The sequence below is a fragment of the Chiroxiphia lanceolata genome, chromosome 3 (assembly GCF_009829145.1).
Source record: "Chiroxiphia lanceolata isolate bChiLan1 chromosome 3, bChiLan1.pri, whole genome shotgun sequence".
Classification (NCBI taxonomy): Eukaryota; Metazoa; Chordata; class Aves; order Passeriformes; family Pipridae; genus Chiroxiphia; species Chiroxiphia lanceolata.
The window spans coordinates 57,428,914-57,445,937 of NC_045639.1; the positions used below are offsets into that span (position 1 = coordinate 57,428,914).

At 40.1% G+C, this 17,024-nt stretch overlaps 1 protein-coding gene across 1 annotated transcript; it reads left to right on the forward strand.

Moving 5' to 3' along the window:
- Positions 1-846: 846 nt before the first annotated feature.
- Positions 847-16,746, forward strand: LOC116784971 (p53 apoptosis effector related to PMP-22-like). The gene is made up of 4 exons (XM_032684058.1): positions 847-906; positions 995-1,310; positions 14,638-14,781; positions 15,016-16,746. The coding sequence occupies exons 2-4, from the start codon at positions 1,106-1,108 to the stop codon at positions 15,228-15,230; spliced, it is 564 nt and encodes a 187-aa protein (XP_032539949.1). The 5' UTR covers positions 847-906; positions 995-1,105; the 3' UTR covers positions 15,231-16,746.
- Positions 16,747-17,024: the final 278 nt, after the last annotated feature.

Genomic DNA, 17,024 nt, shown 5'->3' on the forward strand with positions numbered 1-17,024 from the left:
ATTGCACCATGATCTGCAGTACAATAGCAAATTTCTGTGACTAAATGGAGTCAATACTTGGATGTAGCCTCACCTGACAAAATTCAACATGGGAGCAAGGGATACTTTGCATCCTCCGGGCTTAACTGTGTTTCACACAAACCAGCTTTGATCTGTAAGGGCTGCAGCTGCTTTCAGATGTAAACGCATCTGGGTCCTACCAAAATGCCAGGTTGTAGCAGCTGTTAGTTCAAAGGGAGAGTGCAGGGAGCCCAGCTATATTGATTCTGAGCCGACAGACAGAACCCTGCAGTAGGCTGGGTTGCCTCCTCTGCATCACTCTCAGCATGCTGCAGACAGGCTCTGACAGGCCCCAGGCAGTGCATGTACAGCCAGAGCCGTGCACAGGGAGTGTTTGTAAGGCTCAGTCAAATCAAAACTCATTTTTTTTTCTCCCACTAAGGCTATATCCAGATCATACTGTAACTATGCACCAAAGGGGGGAAGGGAGGACAGTCCCATGTTCTTTATTGTCTCAGCTTTATAGCAGCTAGAAATTTTTTTAATTGTAAAAAGTAAGAGATGTTTTATTTTTAAATGGAGTCCAAGAAAGGCCGCTTTCAGCCTCCAGGTGGCAAGTTTCAGAAGCAATCACCCTCTCATGCAAATAGTTCCCTATTTTGTCTCTGTTTTCACCTGCCATAGAGCAAATCCCTTAGGAGTTAGAAAGGTGTATGCACAGCTGTGAGATTCTTCTGCTGGTGGGAATGTCGGGAAGGAAAGTGTTAAATGCTGAGGGTAAACAGCACCCAATTTGTTACCTAGTCAGCAGGGCAGAGAAGATCCCACAGATAAACCCAGCCTCAAAGCTTCTCCCCAGCTCAACTGGTTATTGCTCAGCGGCAGCTCTTACTCATCTGAATCTAGGTGGAGCTCCTTTCTTCCCTCCATTCCTCCCTCCCTCTCTGCTGTGTCTCTCCTGACTTTTCTCAAACATCCGTACATGCGGCCGTAGGTACCGGAACTCACTTTCCGGGAGCTTTGCAGAAGTATCCACTGCTTTGCGTCGCTGAGTCTGCGGCAGAGACAGCTGTTCCCGTCCCACCGCCCACCCCTGCCCTGAACAATGGTGAAGTACGGCCTCGACTACACGCGGTGCAGATGGATCCTACCCCTGCTCCTAGGCATAGGAGTCATCTTTGGTATCATTGCGCTGGCGGGCAGGGGCTGGCTGGAGTCGCAGACCTTGCCCTACGTGCAGCAAGCGTCGTTATGGCAGAACTGCAGGAGGCAGGGTGGGGAATGGAGCTGCGAGTCCCTCATGGGTTACGGTAAGCGCCTGCAAGGGTGGCGGGGAGCAGTCTCTGAAGCAGCGGGTCACATCTCCAAACTCATCTTCCCTCTGCTCTCCTAATTGTATCGCCTAATATCTGGCATTTATATATGAGGTTATGGGCAATAGGAATTGTCACTGAAATACATCAAGGCTTTTGGCTAAACGGGTGAAGAAATAAAATGCCCTCACCCCTGTGAAATAAAAAACTGATGGGTTACATAATACAAAAAAACCCCCACACATGGTAATGTATCAGTGCAGAGAATATTACAGCATTTTCTTCCTCTCTTAGAAGAAGCTGGTAACCTCTTCTCACTAATCACTACTTTTCAAAACTTAACGGCTACTGCTGATCAAATATCCAAACAGCAGGTTGTGTGGGTAAGCCTGGCATTAGTGTGACAAGCAAGTCTGAGTGCCAGCAAGAAATGAGGAGGTGAAAATGTAAGATGGTAGGAAGATATTCCCAGGGAGTGTCAGGCTGCAGAACGCTGACCTGAAACTGCTCCGGTAGGTGGGTCGTGTGAAAAAGTCTCCTTGTGATTATGAAAGAAAGCTTTAAAAGATGAAAGGATTTCTTGTTTGTAATAAGTTTTGGTTAAGTATGCTATTAAACATGTTGTTGACCCAAGTGCAACCTTCAGCTTGAGAAGATGTAAACCACTGAGCCTGGAAGAAGAGCCCAAGAGAAGGGTCACTCTACATGTGCCCTGTTTCTTTTTCTTTCCTTTTTTTTTTCTTTCTGTATATCTGCTATTGGCCATGCTCTGAAATAAGTAATTGTGAATGAAGGGCTGTTAGCCTGAGCCAGGAGGAAAGTTCAAGTGTTCTTAAAATTTATGATAATTCAAATGAAAAGGAAGAACATTTTCTCCAAGGCTAAGAATCTCAGCTTTTATTGTTGAAAATGAGTGTAAAAACACTTGCAGAAGCAGTCTCAGGGATCATTTATTACAGCTTTCCAAAATTGTTCTGGAAAGTTTATTGTACATCATCAAACTCTACTTTCTATGCACAAAATTTGGCTGTAATGAGTTAATTGTAGCAGGCCTCTGTGAGTGCTGGGCTCCAGGGCAAGACCAGTGTTATTGAGCATCACACCCAGTCCTGCTCTCAGGGCTCCACGATCAGCTGTGTGGCTGGGCATAAGTCAAGCCAGCAAATTGGCCTCTGGTACATGGCACTAGAGCACAGGAGAGAGAACATGATGCTTAGCAAAGGGCTTCTCCCTAAGCTTCTCCTCCTAGGCTTCCCGAAGAGTCAGCTGTTCTCTTGATCTCCAGGTTAGGCCCTAGAAAATGCCACAAATGCCTGCTTTAACTGGAGAGAAAATACCAAGACATTTCACCTTGCTTCTCTTGATAAGAGAATTTTCACCTTGCTTCCAGGTCCTATATAATTGTTTGGCATTTCACTTCCTTCCTTATCCCGCCTCACTCTGATAGCCTTGAATTCTGCATCTGTATGCAGTTTCCCACTGGACAGCATCTACAGACAAACCAGTCCCTCTATGTGGACTATCCTACAGTGTCTGGAGTTGCCATGAATCATATCCACAGTAAGTCCAGCACTTTTAACACAGATATGTTGGACTTGGTACACATATGCAGAATATTATATGGCGGCTACGTTGGACAGTCTAATGATGTTTCTGAAAGCATTAGAAATGCTGTTCACGAGCTGCACAACTGCCTTACGCTCTCAATGGGCATGCATCTATCATTTGACCTCTTCACAGTGACTAAATACCCAGGAAACATAAGCAAATCCTCAAAATGCTCCTGGACAAAATTTCTAGGTAGAAGAGAAGAATATGTCTGGGACAGTGGAGTCACTTAGCCTGTGGGAGAATATGTAAAGCCAGGTGACAGTGGATTACACTGCCAGGCTTCTGCCTCTGCAAGATTATGCCATTAAAATGCAGATCTTTGCTCAGTGGTGTGGAATTGGGATTTTTCTTCTGTGACTCCTGCTTTTCCTTACGCAGGGCACAGGTGGCTGATGCTGGTCTTGGATTCTGACCAAAAGACAAGGCCATGAGACAGCGTATCACTTGTGACATCCAGGTCTTGTATTGAGCCTGATTCTGCCTGCCTCAGTGTTTAAACATAGGGTTTTAACAATTCTGGGATTGTGTTTATCCACAGTACTCCAGAAAGGCCTTGGAAAACAAGCAGTCAGCATCATGTGGGATGTTTAACTTTGTGCCAAGCTAAATACAGTGCTGGTTAAACAGAGTGTAATTATCCACCTTCCTGAGTGCAGAGACAAAAGACATGGTGTAAACATAAATGACAGAAGTGTTTTACATCCTTCCTGAGATGAGATCTCTTTCCCCCCTCTATGCCACAGTTTCCATCTTGTTTCTTCTGATCGTTACTTTCAGCTTCCCTGTCTAATGTGCCACTAGCTGGGTAGGTTCTGAAATTCCTGCGGGGATGGTTTCACTGATATATGTGATATGCATGTGTACTCTAGCAGCTGCCAAGAAATATTGTCAACATGACTTGGACAGTGTAGTTATCTTAATCCACTTCAGACATCTTCATCATATCATAATTAGATATAATTGTAACATTCTTGCAAGTTTTTAATTATAATGTGCAAATTCAAATCAAATGCTGCACGTGCAATGTTTATAATTCCCCTTGAATTTCTGCTGTTTGGCTTAAGATGTGTTTATACACAGACAGAAGACAAAAACCCAACATCATTGAGGTTGGTCAGATTGGAAGGGAAGCAGGTTGAATGTTTCATTGGCTGCACCAGTGGAGTTTGGAGTCTCCAAATAGCCGCTTAAACTGGTAGAATTAAAACCTCACAGGGTCACAGGGAAGACTTTTTTTTTTTTTTTGAAAGCCAGTAGAGTAGCTCCACTTGTGCAGTTGTCTTTTGTGAAAGCATCTGTTCACCCGTGATCTTTTGCAAAGTTTATGAGCTCTGTGAAAAGTGAGAATAGGAAGAGTTTATACAGTTATCTTCTCCAAGAGTTCAGATCATCTGCTTTAACTATATGACACTCATGTAGACTTTATCAGAAGTCTTTTGCTTTTCAAGCGTATTTAGTTCAAATAAATAGAACTTTCTAGGTAAAAATGTCTAGTGCATTGGGACACTTAGAATGCATTGAGTTTAGGATGAAGAGCTGAGAGATACAAACAGTAGTCTTCATTGTTCTGTCTTTATGAAGAGAGATGAAGACATTTGGATAGAGAATGAGCATGATATGGAATATATCTGTCTGGGACATGGCTAAGTTCACAAAGAAAATGCAGAGGTTAAACCCCACCATGAAGCTGGTATAGCACTCCTTTGTTTTTCTTGATCTTTGCTATATTGCTTCTCTTGAACAAGGTGTGTCTTCCAGACCTGAGACACTTTTTCAGTATGTAATTTTATTCCACTGCAGGCTTTGAAGATGTTTAAACATGTGTAGGTTTGTCTGGGGGAAAATAACTGATTTTATTAGTCTCAATGTGATGCACAATGGGGTGAAAAACTTGTGATTCCACTTGTCCCATCTTATGTTCCACCCAGCCATGCAGCTCTTCCATGTGCAGATGCTGCCATCAAAACAACTGAAAGTTTAAAGCTTGAAGTTTAAATTGAAGTTATCAGCTCATTTGCACAGTGCAAACAGAGATCTTGGGGAAAAAAATCAGGAAAAGGCTTTTCCACATTGCAAGTGGAATCCAGTTCCTCAGTTATTTTCACATCATAGTATTCAATTATAGCCTTTTTCTAGGATGTGTGGAGGTTTTAGTGGCTATGGAGATTAGTGGAGGGATGAATGATTTTACCATGTGGAAAGCACACCTTCCTACATCTTGTCTTCCAGGCAAATCACTGTCAACTGTATTCTAGGTAATTCCAGCTTTATTTTGATCTATGAATGTTAATGCAATACTACAAGAAATGAGGGCTAGTATAGTATGATTATAATGAACAAAATTACTTCAAATATGACAGTGGATGAGTATGGCTGCAAGATAAGTGAAAGAAGGGAATGTTGCAAAGGTAATAATCCTCTTGAGGAAAGAAATATTCTTCATCCCCTTTGATGAGTAGATTTGCTTCCCCTGTTTTGCCTGTATCAGGCTCTTATTTCTGGAGAATCTTTTGCTATGATGAAGCATTCTTTATTATTATGGAGGAGGAACAAAATGGAAGTCAGTGACTAAAAGGGTAATGATACAACAGCAGGTACAATCCTCAGGGAATGATACAACAGCAAGGTTCATGGTGTGGTTGGGATCAGTTTTCAAGGAGCAAAGGCCCTCTCTTGGTACTACACCTGCCACTGGCCTTGCACTGCTGGCCACACAGCTCTCTCCCTCCGGAAAACTACCTTCTCCATCAGACCAGTGACTCATCACACCTGGGGCACAGGACAGACCAGGTACCAAGTTTCACCATTGCCACGCTACCTACGTAAAACTGTTTTGCCTTTCCCCGCGTTCCCATAGCATCTGACAGCCAGCACCTAATTCCAGGCGTGGGGAAACCCAGAGGGACACAATGGAATACAGCAGGGCTTGGGAGGAGAAGCAAGCAGTCCCAGTGGCTCTTTGGCATCTGAGAGTGTCTGTACATTGGAACAGAAATGAAGCAAGCGAATAACTGTGCTTTTGAAGCAGGGACCAGCTGAAGTCACAGTGCCTTTATTGCAGATTTTCCCCGAAGTCAAGGTTCTGTGTTTAACAGCTTTCAGAATCTGGTAATATCCAAGTAGATTTGTGAAAGTGTCCTTGCAGCTGGAAAACAAAGGCTCAGGATGTTTCTGACCAGTCCAAGGAAGCCTGTGGGAGAGCCCAGGATGGACCCCAGCTCTATGCCCTGTAAATGGCGCAGATTATGGGGCAAGCCTTGACTCCTTTGACACAGGGTGAACTGAAAATGAAAGCCTCCTGCTGTTCCTACTGTATTGTAGCATGAAATGGTTATATTTATCTAGAGTGATTGCCTGTAGTTTAATGACAATGTGTGGAGAAGCACACAATTTCCTGTCATCAGTCTCCTAAAGGTCTAACATTACCTGGGACTAACCAGTGAGAAATGACATTACAAGATTAGTTACTTAATAATGTAGAATATTCAATAATTATTCAAAACATAGAATGATAGAAAATACAGTCTCAATTAAACATATAGAGTAATGAAAATATCACAACAGTGTATTTAAGGAACTCTGCTGCAAGAACGAAAGAAAAAATTCTATTTTTCCCCATCTTGTAGTGGGCACTTCATTGTTTCTAAAAAGTTATAAGAGAAGGGAATCAAGCCCAGAGAATTTAATTACCATGGCATTTTTCATTTCTCATCTGCAATTGCTAACATGCTTTCCCTTGTAATTTAAGAGCTTGTCCTTTTATAATTTTAGTGGCAGATTCATTTAATCAGAGTCTTTTCTAAATAATAGCTATGTTCTTGAGCAATTAATTCTACAAACCTCCCTTTAATAATTACAGTTAGATTGGGTGGAAAAATAGCAGTTGTGTAGAGGGTTCTCGTCTCCCCATCAGGAAATATGAACTGCTGGTGTTGAGGACTTTGTGACAACACTCTGTGTTGTCAGGACCTGAAATGCTTGAGAGAGGATTCCATTCACTCACACACACACAGGAGTCATCTCTGCTGAAAGCACGTGGAAACTTGTGGCCAAGCTCTCAATTCTCTTCACCTCATCTCTTCCTCTGGCTTATTGAGGTAATCTGATACAGCAGAGCTGTAATAACCTCTCCATAGTCTGAACAGTGATAAGGGTGGCAAGATGCACTCACAATTTCACTGTAGGTTTAAACAGTCAGATTGCTTAAGTGGAAAAGTGTTACATAAGAAAATAAATGAAACTCTCAAAACATTTTTTCACATTTCTATGTCACTTCTCACTGGCAGCTTGTGTTGTTCTGAGCAATTTTAAACACGTTGACTCAGTGAGTGTTGTAATGCTATGTTTCTTCTTGGTTAAGTACCATTACAAAATATCTCATTGGTCAAAAATTCCCAGGAACTCAAGGTAGTCTGTGGCATGATGGCAGTAGCCCATGTCCCAGAGGTATCTAGCTTCCTTCTACTAGTACTAAATCACACTTCAGATCACTTCAGGTGTATCAAATCTGCAATTTAATACATCTAATGTCACCTATTATGTTGACATATGTCAATGTAATGTCACCTATTATGCACACTGTGCCCAAATCAGGCCCCAAATACAGGAAGTCTCTATGCAGTTCATTAAACAATGCCATTAGCACTAAGGAGCAAGTGATGAAAATTTTCAGCAGGCATTGTAAAACTGTTTAATTTGTAAGAACAGTAAATAGAATTAATGTATTTTTAAGAGCGCAAAGCACCATTTCTGCCTATATGTTGGGGTTTTATTTTGCAAATGGTGAAATTTTGCTTCTAACAGAAAATCAGGTCCAGATTCACAGCTGCTGTCTGTTAGAGGGAAATTCCCTAGTGCAAAAGGCAACTTTCAGCAAGGTTCCAGAACAAAGTTTGCTCACAGCATAAAAACTTCAGATCAAGAGTGAGAACAATACTTGGTGCATATGGAAATAAGATGTAAATTCAGTGTTCTTTAGTCTCAAATGTCTCTGGGAATATAAAACTTTAAAGAACATTTTTGGAAAGGTTCCACTCTGCTGTTTTGATTAGAAGTCCTAGTTCATAGCCTGTGTTATTATGAAAATTGGTTCTATTTAATTCACATTCACTATTTCAGCCCGTCTTTAACTCAGGGGTAGTTAGGGAGCAGGTACATCTTGCTATTCTCACTAACTGAGCTTATGTAAATGAACTGATTAATCAATGCCTTACCTGTTTCATTTACGTGATCCTCCCAACTCCCATATACACATCCAAGTGTAAGTAATCCTACTTTAATTTAAAATAAATAGGAAAAAAAGAAGGAAAAAAATGTTGTAGCATTAAAGTGTATGACTGAGTTTTAATCCTGAGATATTCTCAATGTATGCAACTGCTTCTCAAGATAATGTGAGATGGGGTACTCCCTGACTCTCATGAGCAAACCTTTAATTTTGAGGCACTATGTGTGCATTATTTTTAATAGCTAACTTACTCCCTTGGTGCTCACTTTGATGATGGCTCTACACCCTCTGCCACTTCTGCCTTCCTAGCGCTAAGTAAGCATCAGGAAGCAGCTCTCATTAATAGAACACTTGCAGAAGCCAGCTTCTAAGTCAAGTCTGTACATGTCTGAGCTTATTATGAGATGAATTGGAACCACTCCCTGAAGATGTGACTGTTCCTCCCCTCAAATTCAAGTTGGAATAGCTTCTCAGTTTAATTGCTTACCTCAGTAAGAGGGGAGGGTTGCCGATTACATAGAGGCTTTGCCTGTGTTTGTTTGTGAGTGAAGTCAGTAGTGAGGAATTAATAGGTTTTTGCTTTAAAGGAATTAAAACCCTACAAGTCACACTGAACTATCACTTTAGCACTCAGCTGTGGTCAAGACACTGCCTTCTGCTAATATGTACTGTGTTTTATTGAGAGATGACATATGCATAGAGGTTCTTGTCCTTAATGTTGTAATTTAAAATCATTTTTATGGGGTAATTGTCATAAAGTCCTAATCCTTTCTTCTTTATATGGAACCTGTTACTGATCACCAAGAAACTTTTGCAATTATCTTAGTGTGAACCTAAATAGGTCATTCTCTGTTTCCATGGTTGTCTCTTAAATAGTGGCAGACTAAAAGCTGGTTCCAGCTCCCATAAAAATGGCTTTCATGTTATGAGATAATACTCTGTTATTAAATGAGAAATCCATAATAACTGCCAATGAACTCTAAAGAAGTAATGCTAGGGGAATTAAGAATGGAGTTACCAAAAAGGGAGCCACACAGAAGGACTAAAAATTATGTATTCCACTCCAAAAGTTATAAACTCACACAAAAAAAATTCAAAGGAAATCATCCAGTATTGTCTACTGTTGGAAAGATACACAGAAAGTGAAGTTGCTTCAAAAATGATCAAGATATAATGAAAACAGAAACTCAGAAAATAGTGCACATCCAATCATGCCTTTGATTTTTTTTCTCATTTTATTCTGTTCATAAATTATGCATGACTAACATATGATTTTTCCTCATTTGTACAGATTTCCTTTGCAACTATTTTTGGTCAATAGCTTTCAGTCTGCACGTGCAATTTATCCATAAGCTGCTTTTAATAGTTTTGGATTTATCTTGGCTGTATGTGAACACATGCACATGGGTATTTCAATGCCAGCTCATGTGATCAGCAAACACTTGCAGAGATTTCAATGTACATTTGTTTTCAGAAAGAGCGCAGAAATTTCTCATAGTTGGCATGTTGTGGAGTTGGGATTTCCAGGAGACAGGATATTGCACTGTTTAGTGTTGCACAGGTAACACGGGGAATCCAGAGTCCTGATGACTGTGGCTTGTACATACACTAGCAGCTTGTAACCCTTCAGCTGACAGAGGTGTGTTGAGTTTGATAGACCATCTTAAGATTCAGAAATCACATGTTCTGCTGTAAACATGGGTACTTTCACATAGAAACTTTCTTGAGGAGTACAAACCAAAGGGAAATGGGTAAAACCTGGCCAAAGCAGTCCCTTTTCAAAGTGAAGCATGTGCTTTGTAGTGTTCACCACACCCTGAAGAAGAATGTCAGGTTGAGAAACCCAAGTGAGTTCAGCTCTGTTTCCAAAATAATACTCTTTCCCTTTAATCAAAGAGATGTAAAACAGGTTGAGCTCTGCAAACTCAGCCCAGAAACATTCTCATTACATACAACAGAGAAATGAATTGCCACCATTGCAGATTTTAGTTCTTGTAAGAATTGCTTTGCAAGATTGTAGATAGAACTGCAGCATTTGTGTTTCTTTCCCTTGGTAGTATGAAGGATAACAGAGAAAAATATTAGTCTGTTACATTTTCTCCTCCCGATCCCTGTTCCTTTTGAATTAAAGATATCCTTCCTCAAATAGCTGCACAATTCACTGCAGTGTTAAAATGATCAGTCAGCAAGAACCTGTAGGTAATTGTTGGTGTCTTCAAGGTGGCAACAAACCTTTGTTTTTCTTCCCAGTGATAGTTGTGTATTTAGCTTCCAACCAGGAAGAAAATTTGGAGAAATATGTTCTTATTGATTATACAAGGAACAGTACTCCTGAATTCTCTGGGGTGACTTTCAGAAAATGTGACCAAAAGAGAGACTCGATAGTTTATGTGGTTTGGGAGTGCCAGATCAAGGAAAACAGGGGAATTTTATTGTGAATATTTTCCCATGTTTTGAAACACGTACGCCAGAAAAACAGGCATTTGCATTTGTCATGAGGGAAGTCAGCTTACCATGCTATTTTCAAGGTACCACAGCTCTTTTTTGAGGGCACCATTTGGAGCATGAAAGATGGCAGGCTAAGGAAATACTAGGTCTGGTTGTTCGAAGTTTTGGCTCAACTTACTACTGACCAAGGAAGTTTGTTTCCTTATGTGTGAAGCACAAACAGTGTTTATGCTTTTGCAAACTGTAAAAGCAAGTGAGTAAAATCAGGAAGGCGGGAAACTGCAGGCTGGATCAGTCCTGGATCTCTAATTAAGTCCATCAGGTTCCCCATGGCTGCAGCCAGCTGCAGGATATTCTGAATGTGTTTGTATGGTGCAATCCAAGAGGTAGTCATGCTACCTCCAAACTGAGTTAGCTTTAATAGCAGAGTAATAAAGCTGCGTTATTATTGAATTCTGTCTCAGTTTATTATCTTGCTCGTAAGAAACCATGAGTTCTGTCCTGGCTTGGGCGGGCTCTTTCTGGTCTCTAAATTAGCTCAGGGGTCTTCTCACACTGTAGGGAGTTTTAGAAGGGAGGCATTTATTTTTATTTTCATTTTCCAGTAGTCACATATTACTGTATTCACTGTGGATAGCCCAGACTTTCACAAATCATTGCTGATTGACATACAAACCACTATTATCAGAAGCACTGTCCTTGCTCTGCTTGAGATAGGCATAAAAACATGGGTTCCTTCTGTCTGTTTGGGTTAGCAAGGTCTTGTTTTAAGACAAAATTGCTCAGAAAATTACCAGTTAGAAGGAGTTTTGAAGAGTGTGCAGCTGCCTACAAACCCTTTCAAAGTGTTCATTGCTGTTCTTTCAGCTGACAGAGGAACTGAAAAAGGGAGAAATAGGACTGGCACCAAAGTGTTACAGTATCCTGCTGGTATTCAAGGACACTTTTGCATAAACACATATTTCTTTTCTAATAAGCGCATTTTAACTCTTAAACAGCCAAAACATCACCACCATTTTTGGGGCTGAGAAAACAGACCTCAGAAATTGCTGAATATTTTCAAAGACTCAGCTTGGTAACCTGTAACTGCTGCTCCCTCTGTTTCTCTTCTTGATTTGATGACAGTTGGACTCGATCCTTTCAGCTTTCAACTGCCCTCTCTCCAGAGCCAAGGATACTTTCAGTTGGTGTGGCACCAGTGAGGATTCTTTGGCCTGGAGTACACATTTTTAAGAAAAAGCTTTGCAGTTAGAACAATTTATTTATGCCTTTGTTCAATGTTAAAACAAAAAAACCCTGCAACATTGAAAGATAAGAAAATGTTTGGTCCAAATTAGCCACTTGTTTGTCAGTGGTTTTTGATCAATTTCATTCTGCTAATTCTGACATTTTTAAGGAATTTTAAGTTCTAGTTCTGTTGGTAAAGACACTGAGCTACTTCAGTACTCCTGACTGGCACAAGGAAAAATAAACATCTTGGATATAGAAACAGTTGCAATTATTCTTGCACAAAGCCTTTGCTACCTTCTACCCTAGAAAAGTAAGGTGTTTACACACTCAAACTTAGTAGTCTTAGACTACTGATAGCTGCTGCTTTTTGTAAAAGACAAATGAAGTCAGTTCCTGAAAAATACCCCATAAAGACTCTTCCATGCAATCCTATTACCTTACTTGGAGCTGCATATTGTTTTTCTTCCAATGTTGAGTTAATTTTTTCCTCTTCTGTAGAAGTGACAGTCACAAAATTGGCTGTTAAGTGATTAAGCAATGCCTCCAAGTGATGTAAGAATCCTGCAACAAACATGTCTCTTCTTGTCATAGAGCCATTGCCCAGCAGGCTGGGCGTGCGCCCAATCTGCTTTCATACAGTCACAGCATTTGTAACACTTCTTCAGGAAAAACACCTGGGTGAGCCTGGCGGAGGAGGGAGATGCTGGCATAGGCAAGGTGCCACCACACATGGCTGCAGCCACCAACCATGGCTCCCTGAGCCCCCAGCCCAGGTGATGCTCCCACCCCAGAGGTTGGTGCTCTTCCATCAGCTCTTGGGAAGCAAGATTGAGCTTTGGCAGACTGGCAGTGGGTGAGGCAGAATGCCTAGGACTCCTGGTGCCTCAGAACTTGCTGGGCAGGCAGCTGTTGAGTCTGCTCTAGGAAAGGACACTCCTTTGCCTGGGAGTTTTGTACCTAACCAGAACCAGTTGGGCGCCTAAGAAAAACCATCACCTCTACATGTCCTTGTCACTTCACCCTTCCGACAAAACTTACAGTCCTTGTATGCTGGATGGCAGTGAGGTCACAACTGCTGAGAGACTTCTCTTATGGTCAGGTGTCACTTTTTTGCCTTTTAGAGGGGTAACGGAGTGGCTGGGAGCAGGAGCGTCTTCAACAGGGTATATTGAGCAGTATAATAAATTCTTCTTCCTGAGTGTTTCTTCTAGTACTCTGCCTGAGGTGCTGTCTTCCCACCTGTGCCTCCACATTCAAGCCCACCGTAAACTCCCAGAGAGAAGAGTTTGGGCTAAAATAATGGGCCAGAAAATGAGATGTAAGAACATACTAGCTGTCCCTATCAGTCTTCTCAGGCAGCTGCCTGTTTACAGGAAAAAAATACAGCTGGAAAGCCCTATAAACAGACAGAAAGTTTTTTGGCATAAGAAAGAAAATGGACATGACATAAAACTGAAAATACAGTGCAATAGCTAGAATGAAGCGGGGATCATAAATCGGGGGGATGAAAGGGAAATATGTTTTGATGGACTTATGGGAAGAAAAGGATATCTGGAAAATCCTGATCCATTTTTCTCATCTAATATAGTGGTGGTATGGGGCCTGGAGGAAGAGCGATTTGTCACTCACTGGAAACAAGCCAGTGGCTTTCATGCATACCTGACTGTAGTCATGGGAAAGGCAGGACACTTTGCATTAAATTACTTGCGCGCTTAAAGCAAACAAATTGGCAGGTTACTGGATATCAAAAATCGTAACTTACACAATTTCAGATGCAACTTTTACTGAACAGTGTGCACTGCATTTAAGTTGAATTGTAATTATCATCAGGGTTGTTTGAGATATGATAATTTTTTGGCATTGCTGCTGTATATATTTGGTTACAAGCCAAAACCTTACAAATGCATAGTGTATAGGTGAGGGGATGAAGTCTGTAGATGCCTAGCAGACTTCAACTGCTTACTCAATTTAAAACGTAACTTAAAAAGTGTTAAAATGGGTTTTTTACATTTAAAAGAGGAGACACTTTAATCTCTTTGAGCAGTAGTTGCTCCTCAAGTCTTAAAATATTAAATAAATATTATTTTTCCAGTTATTATGCCAACATAATATGCTTTGCTTTGACATGTTATAACATAAAGTTATATAATTTGAAAATTAAAGAATTAATATCCTGAACAAGCTTGTCAAAATGGTTCTAAATTTGTACCAAAATTAGAGGTCAAATTTCTTTACAAAACAGATTCCAAATCCTTAACTCCATTTAAGACACAGAGCTAAACAAAGACTGAAAGGCAGAAATCTCTGAATTTTGACATTTGTGGGCTACTGCCACACCTTTAAGTTTGCATGTGCTTGTATGAACTTTTCATTTTAAAGGAAGAATTAAATTCATTTCAGGGCAGTCTAATTCCCCTTATCCGTGCAAAATGAAGCTGTTTTTATGGCATCTGCTGAGGTAACATTTGTTATTAAAGGAGGGTGTCCATTCTTACATTTTAAAGCCATTTTTGTCTAGATTCTTCATTGTTAAAGCTAAAGAATAAGCTTGCATGCAAGCCCCATTGGAATCCGTGTGAGAGGACAAAGCTGGCATTTTTATGCATTCTGTGCTTAGTGCATGGTTTTTTTGTGGAATTAAAATGTTTGCCTTTAAGAGGAGAGAAAGATCCATGCTTTCTTTTTTGGGAGCTAACCTTCTTTTCACAGTTTTTAAAAGGAACCTTTCATTATGAACCACAGAAAAACAATCCAAAGGATTTTTTTTTATTGTTTTTGTTCCTTTCTAACATATCTTCCTTCTGATTTCAGCTTGGGGAAGAGCTGCTGCTGCGACATACCTGGTTGGCTTTCTACTTCTAGTCATCTGTTTTGCTCTGGCCATCATAGCATTTGCCATTGACACACTTCGGTTCAACTTCATACGTGGGATTGGAGGCTTACTTTTTGTGGCTGGTAAGGAGTCAGGCTTAAAGTATGCAGATATATCCATACTAGAACTGATTATTTCCCTCAGCCAATTCTATACTCAAGTCTCTGCCTGTGTGCACCTGAGCTCTCTGTGAAAACTCAAGTCTGTCACAGCAGTGGATCAATTTTTAGATCCTCCAAAATGTGGGTGATTTTAGCTACAGGTATTATGGAATGGGCTGGATGTTAAACATCTTTTGTTCTCTCCTGTTTCTTCAGCTGTGTTCTCCATCATGGGCCTGGTCATTTATCCAGTAAAGTTCTCATCTGAAATGGAAATGACAGGAATTAATATGTTCAGCTGGGCCTATGGCTTTGGCTGGACCACCGCCATTATGGAAATATGCTTGGGATTCTTCTTCTGCTGCCTTCCTAACTATGAAGATCAGATCCTGGGTAACGTCAAGCCCACATATTTTTACTCTTCCCCATAAGCACCTGGAAAACTGTTTTCATATTCCAGAGATATCTGACAGACTAGCTATGTTTTTCAGAATATTGTCATCAGATGTTAGTAGAAAAGGCTGGAAACTTTTCAAATGTAAAAAAATGGCACTGGCATCTGCAATAAAGTTATTTACTCTATTTTGGACCTTTATATCTGATGTGGGTTGCTTAGATAAATTGTAAATGTTAAAAGATGTAGGTTTTCCTCATTCGTTCCCATGAGTGGGGTGCATGTGGATTCCATTGCATCTTCAATACAGTCATATTTTTAATTAAATTTAGAAAAGCTTTTTAAACTGGCAATTAACAGAACAATGCGTTTCACCTTCCTGAAGGAAAGCAACTCACAAAAAATCCCATTTTATATGTATCATTTTTAATCTAAAGATTTTGCACATTTTTCAAGAAGTAAAATACCTTAATCCACTGATTAAGTGGTAAATTAATCAGCCAGCACTTCATAACTTTGCTTCCATTTTTCATTCATTCACTTAAGCTATAAGGACAGGTTAAAAGAGGATTAAAGTCACCTACTAAAGCCAGGATCTTCACTTTTACCCATCCATATGGAATGTATTTATTTCTAAGTATTAGCAAGAGTAAGAAAGGACCATCAGTAATCCCTTAAAAATCCTGGCATGCCATTGCTGGTACCACTACAGAGTGGGCAGAGGCAGAGGGGATTTCAAGCCACCCCTGCAAACTACAGACCTGGTTTGATAAAGCTCCTGGTGTGGTTTTCTTCTTGGGCATCTGACACTTTTTTTCTGCTGTATCAAAACCTATGGCTTTAAAATGCTTTGTAATATGGTGCAGCTTTTTTATCCAGTGTAGAAAGGTTGGGTATGATTCCCCTACACCTGAGGAGCTGAGCTGGAGCAGTGTGAGTGTAAGTATCAAACAATTGATAAAAGGCCCTTTTTTCATTCATTTGTTGTTCTTAAGTATTTTAAAAGTGGAAACTGCATATTGTCATATGTAACTGTAAAATGCATAAATACACCTTGCCATCTCATACTAAAGCTCTCAAAGAGAAAATCACATCATAAAACACCTTTCAGCATGTTATACTCCACAGTGCCTCAAGCCTAGATATATTGCAAGCAATGAAGTATACTCAAGATTCTGCTGGTTTCTGCTTTGTTAAACCTGACTTTATAACATCCATTTATTCTTAAAGGTGAAAAAAGAAAAAAGGATAATTTGTTATGTGGAAAAGAAGTCTCATCTAAACACTTAGCTACGGAGGTTTATTAGCTTGTAACACATCTGCAATTTTTGTAACTATGTATGCTTTATGAAAAGTGCCCTGCCAACTTTTCTTTACTCCAAAGGATAAGAGGTAGAAAATTTTTTAGTAAAACCTCTTGGTAGCTGAAATCAATAAAGGCACAGGGCTTCACCTGGGTTGTTTGGGGCTTTTGTTTGTTCATTTGTTTAAGCAATTAACTCCATTCACTTCTATGGAGTGTTTCTAACTTTGATCAATAAGCATAAGAGATGTATAAGACCAATGAGGAAAATAAACGCAACAAGGAATAGTTAGACAGGGACTTGTAAATACCTTCAGAAGATATTTCTTAGCTGGAAGGAAATCAAAATGGAATAGAGTTGAGAACACAGTTTGTATTAAATAACTTACAATTCTTTGTGTAATATTATCCATTCAGGAAAAAAAAAATCATAAATATTTTCATTATGCTTATTACACCTAATAAATGATGGTATCTATGTATTGTTTCAAAAACGAGTCTTAACTTTTGTTCTCTACTGAGACTGGA